Raw genomic sequence first — 12,723 nt, 5'->3', positions numbered from 1 at the left:
CTCCATCGGCAGGCAGGTGGGGTTTCACTACCGCTGGATCTTGGGTCTCTGATATGGGAGATGCTGGCCATTGAGTCTGTGACCCAGTGGTTCCCAAGGGGCCGAAGGACTGTTTGCAATCAAGACCAACCCTGTGTAAAGAATTTTAGCCAGCTGTCCCTTGCTAAAGGCTGGAAAGTAATTTTTCAACTGTGGTCGAAGCCCTCTGGAGCCTCTGCTGGGTCTAGATTTGCAAACTCATTCCACCCGAGTGCATGCTGTCCCCACGACTGGCTGAGGGGGAGGGGAAAGCAACCTCCTCCGGGAGGGAGCTGCTGATGCCAGGTTGGCTGAACACCCTGGGCATCTGCCCTCTGCCTTGCCTGCCAGGGGCCTCGGTCATCCACTTCTGGCTCAGCACCTGGGCCTGGAGCAGGGGTTTCTTCCTGCAGAGCTACCTGGGAGGGGTGGGGGAGGGGATGAGCTGCTGGCTTTTTAGTTCTCATTAGCTTTTCCTTGGCTTTAGCTGGGGAGGGAGGAAAGGGCAGGTGGGGAGGGGGAGGGGGAGGGGGAGGGTGGGTGACAGTTGGCTCCCAGAGCTTCCTGATCTCCATCTGACTTTCCTGCTGCATTCCTTGGCAGGCAGGACAGAAAGGCCTGTTGCCGAGATGCCACTGGGCACATACGAAGGCTCCCTCAGCCCCCCGCCCTTGCTGTTTCAAGTCCAAGGAGCACCTTGACAAAGCTCAACTGTGACGTTCTCTTAGGAAGGGGTGACCTGGTCCTGGTCGTCATCTCCACCCTCCTCTGTGGCCTCCTGTGTGGGCCCATGTCCCATCTTTGGAGCCCAAGGTTACAGCTGATGAGGCTCTCAAGAGGGTAGCTGAGGATTCGACTGAGTTCCCAGGCCAAGGTGTCCAGGGAGGCTAATGCCAGCGTCACTTGGAGCTGCCACTTCTCCTAATTTAAGTGCCATCACTCTGAGGAACTGCACCTAAGGAGCAGGGGAGTTTCTCTAGCTTCTCCTCCCCAAGCTGATGGCTTTGGCCACCTTCCCCTGAAGAGACAATCTAATCACTACTCTTGAGTCTTGGCTAACGGCCCTTTGCATCCTCTTGCCTCCTCCCATCTGTCCCCCTGGTCCTCTATGTCAGAGTCAGCTCCTGGGAGGCCTGCCCCACTCTGTGGTAGACCCTGAAGTAATGAGTATGCCTAAGAGAGAACGGGGAGGGTGAGCCCTGCAGCTCTGGTCACCCTCACATCTGTCAACTGCAAAATCAGGAAGACGGCAGGGAATGGCAGGCTGGTTGGCGCTGAGTGGCAGGAAGTGGTCTTTAGTTTGAGAACCTTCCTCCTCCCCCCGTCAGTAATGCCTCGGACTTCCCACCAAATAACCCGAAAGAAGATGGCTGGTGAGGCTAAAGTAACCACAGTGGTGGGCCAGATGTTTCCTACTGTGGCTCTCATATTTTATAGCCACTGTGAAAGGAAGCTTCCTGCAGACAGGGCCAGGGAGAGACAGGCTCCATTCATTTGACGGGAGGCCATGTCTGGGGTTGCCTTTGAGAAGCTGCCATGTGTTATGGTTCTTCCTGAGATGGGTGTTTCCCGGACCAGGACCGCCATGGTCCTGTTTCTGTTTCTGATAGAGCTGCAATATGGGCTAGTTGCGCCATGCCACGACTTTCAGTTATGTTTGGTTCTGAACCTGGGTCTTCCCTGTCAAGTAAGCAGGGCTTTGCACAGGCTTGGTGGTCCCAGTCGCCAAAACCACACAATGCTTGGCCCAGCCTATCCCCAGACATTGGCCTTGTATATTCAAGGTCTGGGTGACTCAGAAGGAAACTTCTATTGGAAGGAGAAGCTCACACAGAACTGCCTCTTTTGGGGGTTGCAAGGCCCCTTCTGCACACAAAGGAGCATGGCCCTAGCGGCACCCATGAACTGCATTAGACAGCCCTCCAGGATCTCATGTAAAAGGGGGCATCTGCACCTTCAACAGGTAATCCCTCTGTTCAAGATACACCTGAGACTTGGAAAGAACAATTTGCTTTCTCCAAATGTCCCTCCTTTTCCAAGAAAAGAAAGGACATTGGCATGGGAGAAATTTGGATTCAGATTTCAGTCGTGATAAGAAGCTAGTTGACTGAGCTAACCAACCACCAAGACCAACATTTCTTGCTACCAATTAGTCCTAAATAGCAGCTGGTCTCATATCCTTGATCCATGAGCCGCCCAGCTTCACGCCCTCATTTTCCCATTATTAGCCCTAGGACATGGATGGTCTTTCCATACATCTTTCCCAGCACCGTGACAATGGTATTGAACTAGCCTTTCATTGAGTTTTATAGTTCACAGTATGTAGCAGATGAAATATTCAGGTAGACCCCCTTTTATAGAAATCAAGCACAGGCATATTGGCTGATTAGAACCCTGGGCTGTTGAGACCAAGTTCTTGGGATCCAGCCTCAAATACCCTGAGAGTTGCCATTGTTCTATGGCCACGGGCTGTTCCCTCAAACTCAGCCGCCTCTCGTGGGGATGAGGTGTCATCCCTAAAGCACAAGGAGCATGGATGGATTAGTGCAAATCCATCTCCATTTCCACCACTGGAACTAAAGCGCCAGAACGCACCACACACTAAAGTCTTCATAAAAGAACAGCAGGAAATTTAGGATTTTTTTTTTTTAAGTTTGGGCCTTTTATCATATAGATGCTAAAAGTTTCAAGCGTTTGGGAATTCTCCTTCAGCCGGCCCTGAAGACACCTCTATAAAATCTCCCCTGTGCACACTCCAGACGCTGGGAAGGTGTCTGGTGCTTTCTCATTCCAAACGCTTTGTTAACCGACCTTGGAGGCCCACTGAACCAACACCACTTCTGGGATGAAGGGACATCGATCAATGCTCTTCCCAGAGCTTCTGCGAGATTATTCTCGCCTTTCCTGATACCCACTTCTCATGCAAAGCAGCCTGGAGATCTTTGGATGTCTTGTCTTAATACCGGTCTTCCTCTCTCACACCTTTGGCTCCTGCGGTCAACCTGGAGGGCCTCCATGGGGCTCTGGGGATTCTGCCTTCCCAGTCTCCACTGACAGTCCAAGTTGCCTTATAGTATACTCAGGGCCTGTCCACAAAATCCCTAAGTATCCTCTGCCCACACACCCTGGCTCAAAAGAGACGGAGAGGAATAGGTTCCTACCATTCTCTATCAGGCCGCGCCTTAGACAGCCTGTGGCACCTTTTTTATTTTCCTGTTAATCCTCACCTGAGGATATTTTTCCATTGATTTTTAGGGAGAGTGGAAGAGAGAGGGAAAGACAAAGAGAAATATCGATGTGAGAGAAACACATCGATTGGTTGCCTCCTGCATGAGCCCTGACCAGGGCCCGGGCCGGGGAGGAGACTGCAACCAAGGTACATGTCCTTGATCGGAATCCAACCTGGGACCCTTTTGTCTGCAGACCGACACTCTATCCACTGAGCCAAACTGGGGTGTGAAATCACATGGCTGTGGCAAGCCAGCCATGAAGACAGACAGGGGACCAGCAGGCCTCACATTCTGTAAGTTCTGACTTTTCAGGAGGAAAGACCATAGAGAGGGAGACCAAAGAAGAGAAAAGATGAGCACCCATATTTTAATTGTCATCTACTAGGGCCACTATGATGTTTACATCTAGCAAATTCAAAATAATGTTTAAATTCAGCTAACGTGCCTCTAGTTTCACCGAGGTAAACAACTAGGTTGCTTTCAACCCAGAATTCTTAGATTTTATGCTAAAAGGATGAAGTAAAGATGCTAATCACGCAGTTGTCAGGTTTTACAAGGACTTCTCTCTTCAACAGAGAGGGGAAAAGGCAAATGGGCATCAGAGGGCTCTACCCTTGGGAAGAGAAGAGTGGCCAGTTCCATTTGTGGGATCCCTGCTCCCGGCTGCCACGCTGGTTCCCTCTGGTTTGATATTAACAGCGCAGGCTGGGGCCCAGGCACTCAGCTGCTTGTAAGTGAATGACAGGTAAGTGAATGAGTGGGACTGATTCTGTGCACCAAGTCCCATGCCCAGATCTTACAGAGAACGGCCTGGAAAGGAGAGAAGGGTCTGTGCTGTTCTATAGACCATAGAACCGAATCTCCGCTGTGCACCATGGGAAGACTATTCCTTCTGCACTCTCACCTGTTACCATGGGGTCTCCTATGTGCCACTGCAACAATCTCTACCTCATCTAAACTCAGTGCGCATGGGGTAAGGCCTCTTCCTTACAGCAACGGTGAACCTGCAGCCCATCGTGACTCCCTCAAGGCCTTGTCCCTGGGAGTGCAGGGACAGAAAAGGGACCTGCTTTCCCCCCTCCTCCCCCAGGGCCACCTGCTTTCTTCGCCCTGTCACACTACGCACATGAGGCTGACGAGGACTGTAAGTCATGCAGAGGCCACTAACACACGCCAGCTAGCCCACATCGCCAGAACCCATGCAGCACGGCCACCTCCTGCGCACACGAAAGCCGCCTACACAGCAGCAGCAGCTCGCGGCCCGCTCCCGCGGGCCTGCCGGCGTTCACAGAGGGAAATTTGGAATGTTTTTATAGATGAGCTACGGTTCCGAGCCAATTTATTTCGTGAGACAGTTCGATGGCCTTCTCCCTGGGCTGCTGCAGAAGATGCACAAACCGCGCAGCCCCCAGGGCGGCGGGCAGGTCCTTTCTCCTCGGAGCCCTGCACGGAAGGTCAAATGCGAAGCTCGAGGCTGGCGGTCGGGTGTGCACCTTCTGCAGAGGGAGCCGCTGGGTCTTTTGCAAATCCATCCCTAGAAGTGAAGCTGCAGACACTTGCAAAAGAAAAGGGATGTGTTGAGGGGGAAAGCACTGGACTCCCTCCCACCCCAGAGGGAAGGACAACATAAAAGAACTGAGAAAACCAAAGGCACGTGAGGGAACAAAACCGGCTGAACTTACCACACTGCGAGTGAACTTTTCTAAGGAAGTTCTACGACCTTGCTCACTTTCTGGCTTTAGGAAAAACAAACAAAGAAAAAAAAAAGGTAGGGAGAAAAATACAGAAAAAAAAAAATCTTCAGCTTACACGTGGTTTCCAAACAGCACAGCGGCAACTAATGGACAGAAAGCGAAACAGGGCGCAGAAACGGGAAGAGAGAAGCAGCCAGCGCTGTGTGCGGGGGTCAGTGGGGCAGACAGGAAACAGAAGCCCCGGGAGATGCTGCTCCTTGGAGCAGGGAGGGGAGAGAGTGTGGGCCTCCAGGGCTCATTAAACTTCCTCGGGGCTCAGTAGGAGCCACAGCAGCTCTGCAGCCCCCAGGCAGCAGTTGGGGCTGTCTGCTCACTGCTTTCCATTGGCACTGCCCATGTGCAGGAGAGGGAAGGGGGAGACAAGTGGGGACATAGAACAGATTAGCTCTCAGGGCCCGCAGGGTGTGCTGATGGGACATCAAGAAGTGGCTGAGGGTCTGGGTTATGACCTTTCTCTGAGATTTTCCTGCCCAGATGCAGCGAGAAAGTTTGCTGCCTTCAGTGACTCCTTCATGGCCCCCCAATGGCTCTCATTCTGGGTCCTTAGAGTAAGGAGGCTCTACCCATGTCCTTTGCAAAGGGACTCGGGCTTCAGAGGAAGGTTCTGGAAAGAAAATGCTCTCAGTACCCAGGCAGGTGACCCCTTCCAAGGTTTACTCACAGACAGCTGCAGGAGGGGCGGAATTTTCTAGGGAACTCTTAGCTGAGGGGCCCGCAACTGGGGCAAGAAGAGGCAAAGCCCGTGGACACTCCCTAGGGCTAGGCGCTCACTACCAGCAGAGGAGGAGACGGTGTGGTGTGCAACTGACTCTCTCCCCAGGTTTTCTGCTTATTTGGGGAGAGAGTTATACCCCAAAGACCTGCTAGTTTATCCTAGATCCCTGTCCCAGGGCCTAGAGCCCAAGACTGGGAAATTTGGAGAGAATACCCACTCACATGGACACACACACACAGCAAATAATGGGAACTAGAGGGCCGAAGAAGCAGCCACGGGTCTGTGGGTATACAGCATGTGCCAGGTGCAGAGGGGGATGGCCAAGAGCAGCCACCTGCCCGTGTGGACAGGTCAGAGGGCTCCCTTGGCAGTCATGTCCCCGTCCCCTCGGCTGGCTGCCCGAAGACGGACAGGGCATTGTAGAAGGAAAACACGACGTAAGGACCCAGCACTCAGAGCCAGGTTGGTCTCTCTCCTGGCAAAGGGACCAAAGTTTCCACGCTTGGCCCTGAGTAACACACCAAGTGTCCACTCTGGGGCCGGCAGAACTCAGCTTCAATACAGTGGGCGGCCCAAGGGCATACAGTTGGCCGCGTCAGGCTCCCAGGCCCTGCAGCCAGTGACCTGTGCCTGTCATCCCTGGGCTGTGGCGACCGAGTTGCTGCTGGCAAAGGGGAGCCCTCGGCTGGGCTCAATCGGGTTCCTCTGCCTCACACAGCCTCTCCCAGGAGCCTGGTGCTTAATTGTCTTGGAGAAGCTGTCAAAACCCAGCTCACTCGCTCCTTGGGAACTTGGTTCATCAAAGTGACTAACCTTACCTTCCATACTTAGCACAGAAGGTGAGCCCGGGATGAAGGACCAGAGGCTGTGTCTCCAGACCTTTCTCAGCAGAAAAGTGAGGCCCATTCATATCCCCTCTCTTTGCAGGAAGTGTGACTCTCACACACCTTTTATGACCTGGACAGTTATAAGCCCATCCCTGAAACCCGAAGATCCTAGGCCTACCTGGAAGTGCCGAGTTACAAATCCAGTCCACACCTGGAGACTCTCAGGAGAAGTGGGGGGAAAGGCAAGTTTTGTCACTGTTTCACTGTTTTTGGAAACAATTAACCCCTGGCTATTAAATGGCCCTTAATTTGGGGGTTGGCCCTAGGTTCCTCCTCTGAGAAGTCTCCTCTATGGGAGGACCTGTAGGCACAGTCATGCCAGCCCCTCCCAGAGCTGGGCTGCGTTTTCTCTTTGTGCTCAAACCCACAGGAGACTGAACGGCCTCTGGCTGCTGCTGGGTGTATTGCTAGGCCCAGGCAGCTCAGCCTTCAGAGCCTCAGGATTTCCCCAAATTGTGATCAGTTCTGGGTCTTGAGCCACAGGAATAAGAAACACTTACTTTGACATTCTCCCATGAGATTTGGGCTGGAGATACCCAAAGTCTCCATAACCTTCCTTGAAAAAAATGGGCATCACACACTTGTCAGAGTATCAGCCCCTCCACCTCCATCCTCTTGCAGGGAACTGGCAAGAGGCCAAGATTCACATTCTCCATCACAGCAGTGGCACCTGAGAGGCACCTGAGAAGCTGGGTTTCTGACAATCTGGCTATTCCAGGGTCCTTTACTGTCCTCAGGGATGTCCTCAGGACTCCCTAAGGGCAGGAGAGCAGAATACATATGCTTGTGGAGACTCTGGAGTTATGTGGTACCAACCAGATATGCAGACAGGACCCTGGCACAGGAGGTGGACAGAACACAGAGGGAGAAAGGCTACATGACCCAGAGGCAGCCCACAGAGCATGGCGATGGACACCACGTGCTGAGGGCCTGGGGTTGGAAGGCTGGGAGCGGAGAAGAAAGGATGAAGATGTGTATATTCCTCAAGGTGCATGGCATGGAAGTCATGGAATGTGGTGCAAGGAGAGACACGCTTAGCCACACGTGGGCCTCAGATCAGAGCTGGAAAGTGCAGAGTATTTGCAGAAGTCATGAGCCACTTTTCAAGCCTCCCCTCTCTCAGACCCCAGGCCCCTCTCGACTCTTCCTTCCCTCCTCCCAGGAACCCAGATGAGTTCATCCCTGCTTCGGTCACCCCTCACCACCTGCATGCTGAAGGTGCCTGGGTCCCCAAATCCAGGTGCTAAGGGCTGCCGGGAACCATGACATAATTCTCAGTGGAGAAGGGGGAAGGAGCTAGGATATGGCTACTTCTTGGTTAAGAGAAAACACACGCACTGTGGGCGGGTGAGGGAGAGGAAGTGAGTGTCAAGGAGGGAAGGATCCCAGCAATGATTTCAGGTGCCAGATGGCCCCCTTGAAACCTACAAGGTTTTCTCTCCGTCTCTGAGCTGGTGAGGGAGAGACAATCTGTGGGGTGGGGTGGGGGGGACTTCGTAGAGAGGGGCTCTCTCTGATTTCCTAAGGGGTTCACTGGTGTCCTGCTGGCCCGGTACTCCTGTCCTGAGCCACTGTGGTCACACTCCCCGCTGAGGGCACAGCACGCAGACGGAGGTAATGAGCACATGGAGACAGGATGCCACCATGGGCTTGGGGGTGGTGACAATCCTAACTGTCTTCCCTTGGAGCGGGAGCAGATAGAGAAGGGAAAGAAGAAAAGAAAAGGTAAATAAAACTCAAGGGATGATATTCTCATTTCACACCAGCAGCAAGCAGCAGGCAAGGATCAATAGTGCTAAGAAAGGCAAGCCTGCCCTTTCCAAAGATACCTTCTTCTTGGCCAGCAGCAAGTCCTGGTAAGCATTTGACCGGAGGAAGCGGGCATAGCTGTCACTCTTCATCAGCTTGTAGATGTGCTCCTGGGAGGGAAGGAGGCAAAAGACACAAGAAGGAACTGTCAGCCGATACTAAAGGGGATTACCACCCAACCAGCCACCGTTTTAGGGGAGAAACGAATGAACCGAGGTAAGCGTGTGTGCACCTAGGAAAACGTGCACCGTGCTTGCCTTGTGTTTTTGTCCCACCCAGAAACGCCAAACAAGACATATCGTATCTCTTGGGATAAAAGGCCTTTGAGGATAGTGTTCTTGGTGCCATGTTAGGATGCAGTACTGCTTAATGATGAAACCACAGGCAGAGCAATGAGAAGGGACAAACTATTGACACACTCAACCACTTGGTTGAACCTCAGGGAATTACAGTGTGTGAAAAAGCCCCAGAAGGCTACGCACTGTAGGACTCCACTGATGTAGTGTTCTTGGAGTGACAAGTTAGAGAAACAGATGACAGATTAGTGGTTGCCAGAGATTAGAGATGGGAGAGGGAAGGAGAGGGAAGGGAGGTGTGATTAAAAGACAATAGAAGGATTCTGTGGTGATGGACTAGCTCTGTATCTCAGCACATCTTACACATGTGAAAGAGTTGTATGTTGTACAGAGCTAAACACACACATTACACACGAGTACTGGCAAAATTAGGAAATCTGATAAACTCGGTGGATGTAGCAATGTTGATATCATGGCTATGACGTTTTACTATATTTTTGCACATGTTACCGTTAGGGGAAACTGGATAACTGGTATATCTCTGTATTATTTCTTAAAAACACACACACACACACACACACACACACACTAGAGGCCTGATGCACGAAGATTCGTGCAAGAATAGGCCTTCTTTCCCCTGGCTGCCGGCACCAGCTTCCCTCTGGCACCTGGGACCTGGGCCTTCACTCTGGCCGCCACCTTCTGCCTTTGCTCCAGCCCTACCACCCTACTATGGCTCCTTCCACCCCCCCCCCCGCCCACCCCCTCCCACCCCCCAATAGCAGGCGTCCCGCCCCGCCCTGGCTGCTCCGCGCCTGCGCGCGCACGCTGCCCAAAGGCCCAGAGCAGCCGGGGCGGGGCAGAACGCCATCTTTGTCATGTCAATTTGCATACTCCCTCCTTATTGGCTGTGGGTACCACCATCTTTGTCATGGAGCGATGGTCAATTTGCATATTACCCTTTTATTAGATAGAATATATATATTGATTTCAGGGAGGAAGGGAGAGGGAGAGAGAGATAGAAACATCAATGATGAGAGAGAATCATTGATAGGCTGCCTCCTGCACACCCCACACTGGGAATCTAGCCTGCAACCAGGGCATGTGCCTTGACCAGGAATCCAACTGTGATCTTCTGGTTTATACTTCAATGCTCAACCACTGAGTCACACCAGTCAGGCTGTATTATTTCTTTCAACTGCACTGTAATCCAGAAACATCTCAAAATAAAAAGTTTAATTAAAAAAGAACTCCACATGCAATGATACAATTGGATCGGTTGTGCATGTCCAGGCCACCAGCTCATCCTGGAACGGTGCCCTTGGAAGCAGATCATGGGGTACGTGGGCAAATATGCCAGGCCTGAGGCTCACATCCAGGAGGACAGATGCTGTGGCATGGTGCCTTCTCTTCTCCTGGGCTCCTAGAGGTATTTACATTCTGAATTTGGCAACAAATTTCACCCTTGACTTCCCCATAGCCTCCTGGTCCCTTCCTAAAAGATCTGTCCTCACTAAGGACAGAGAAAGCCTGGTTCATTAAAAGAGGGGGTTTGTCCACTGAAAAAGGGTTATTTATCAGTTGAACTGGAATATAGCTCAGCTGCTCAGGAAGCCTGGCTGTCACAGGAAAGGACCCGTGAGGAGGGCGGGTGGGATTGTCAGGCAGAAGCCGGCCTGGTAAGGAAGCGTCTTCCCGGATGCACGTCATAGTTCACCCTATGAAGCTGGACCAGAGCTCCAGTGCTCGGGAGAAGGGAGAGCTGGGCAGGGAGGAAATGGCTCAGCTGAGTGCTGGACTGGTCCGTAAGCACCTCTTCCTCTGGTACTCTTCTCAGGGGAGCGGTGGGAGGGAGGCACATTTCAGAGATACCTGGCCAGACTGCTGGCACATCCCAGAGGAAGCTGGGGCAAAACCCTCTCCCTACCCACCACAAAAGAAAGTGAAAGCAGAGAGCAGAAAACCCCTTGGGCCCCATGTGAATCCCTCACCACGCATCTTCAGTTGGACCATAAGCAGACCCGTCTGGGCATCAGCTTCATTCTTCCTCATATTTATAAAAGCAAGGTGCAACCCTATTAATGGGAATGGGCCCACTGCAGGGAGCCAAGCAGAATTAGCTAGTGGCTTGGATCAGAGCCTGTTTGATAGTCCAGATGTGTTCAGATTTAATACATTTAGTGAGAACATGCCTCGCTGTTTTCCTGTAAATTTCAGACAAAGTCCAGCCCACTCTAGTTTTAAGTTCCTCGAGGGAACAATATGTTTTTATCTCATCTATGCATAGCATCCAACATAGGGTCAAATGTTAGTGGAACTTACATTGTTTCTTGGTTCACAGAAATGCTTCTTTGAATTTAACGTTCAACACATTTGCCGGCTCCATACTAGTTTTGGTTTATGACCTGATCACTTCCTGCTCTCTGCACAGAAGGAGAGTGGGGATCATGCTCAGTCCCAGGGAAGCCCATATGTGAGCATCCTGGTCCATCCTGATGGCCTCAGGGCCCAGACTGAGGGACATGATGGTCTTTGCATTTTTTGTCTCTTTAAATTGTCCTAGCACTTAATTCTTAGGTACAGCAGTAAAAAAGAAGGATCGCTTTCTTACCCTTCGAGACAGCATGGAGGGACCTGGAGAGTATCATGCTAAGTGAAATAAGCCAATCAGAGAAAGACAAGTATCACATGATCTCACTCATATGTGTAATCTAATGAACAAAATAAAGTGATGAACAAAATAGATTCAGAGACATAGAAGCATGGAACAGACTGTCAAATCTCAGAGTGAAGGTGGGGGTCGGAAGAGATCATTCAAAGAACTTGCATGCATATATGCACAACCCATGGACACAGACAATAGGGTGGTGAAGGCCTGGGGCAGGGGGTGGGGTTGGGCTAGAAAGGGTCAATGGGGGAATAGAGGGGGACATACGTAATACTTTCAACAATAAAGATTAAAAAAAAATCTTAGGTACAAATGTTAACAAAGAGGAAAAACGACTCACTGTCTCCTTATTCAGCTAAGGCATCACTTCTGTGTGGCCAACATAGCTAGGTGGCCCTTGAATCATCTGAAGAGACCTGTCAGTCATTCCTGGACCTTCTCTAAATCCCTGTCCAAAGCAACAGGTCCCTGCCTCTTGTTCTGACTTCGCGGAGGAATCTGAATGCCCAGTATGTCTCACAAAATACTCCATTACCCAAGAGGCATAGGGAAGCCTCTCCTAGCCCAGCCCTTCTGGCCTTGGCAGCAAATTCCACCCCCGCTCCAGCTAATTCGTCCAGCATCATTATGTGCAGGAAAAGCCTAGTCCACGGAAAGAAAGAACTTATGAATTAAAAACGAGCAGGATAAAGCAGATGCCTAAGCACTTAATCACACAAATATATCAGCAGTTATTTATTGAGCATCTTGTAGGTGCCAGGCCCTGTGTCAGGCATTGAGATTACAGCCTGAGAAGTCAGAAGAGGTCCCTGCTGTTGTAAAGATTCTATTAGGCAAGACTGATGCGCAAAGATCATGGACGGCTACTATCTAAGTCGTCTCAGACCCAAGTCACTATTTAATTTTGATTGGCTCCTTGCAGTGGTCCCATTCCCATTGGTAAGGTTACACTTTGCTTTTGTAAATATGGAAACACATTTGAGCTAAAGGCTACAGAGAAGCAAAAGTAGAGAGTGCTGTGAATGGGTATGAATGGCTAGATGTGGGGAATTGTCGTCTATCAACCAGAAGGACTCTCATCAGGGTAGGAAGATCTTTGTAGAAAGGAATGGGAATTGAGGGTAGGACAGCCTGGTCTTGCTGCTGTATAGATTTGTCAACCAGAGCAAAAAGGACGATCCAGGGCAAGAAGGAAGGAGCAGCAGACAATGGCGGTCTACGCTTGGGGGTGGTGGTGGTGGTGTCAATGTGGGTCAGAGGAGTGGTTGGGCATCGCTGTTGTTCTCCCCAGGTCATATGGACAACGTCACAGCCAGAACCAAGGTGGGGATGGTGTGGGAAGAAAG

The 12,723-nt window shown here is 51.3% G+C and overlaps 1 protein-coding gene across 10 annotated transcripts in view; it reads right to left on the bottom strand.

Annotated features, from left to right (window-relative positions):
- The window catches only part of RGS6 (regulator of G protein signaling 6), a 476,765-nt gene that overhangs the window by 20,814 nt on the left and 443,228 nt on the right, over positions 1-12,723 (bottom strand). For 4 of the 10 annotated variants that reach the window (XM_079768733.1, XM_079768734.1, XM_079768736.1 and 1 more), the window contains exons 16-17: positions 8,434-8,523; positions 4,931-4,984 (exon numbers count right to left, since the gene is read on the bottom strand). In XM_079768733.1, the coding sequence (XP_079624859.1) occupies positions 4,931-4,984; positions 8,434-8,523 (144 nt within the window). Of the gene's footprint in view, positions 1-3,642; positions 4,804-4,930; positions 4,985-8,433; positions 8,524-12,723 lie in introns of those variants that run through there. The other 6 variants (XM_079768738.1, XM_079768740.1, XM_079768741.1 and 3 more) reach the window with 4 other exon arrangements.

This window comes from Cnephaeus nilssonii (genome assembly GCF_951640355.1).
Source record: "Cnephaeus nilssonii genome assembly, chromosome: 4".
NCBI lineage: Eukaryota > Metazoa > Chordata > Mammalia > Chiroptera > Vespertilionidae > Cnephaeus > Cnephaeus nilssonii.
This window is presented reverse-complemented; position numbering and strand designations above follow the sequence as displayed.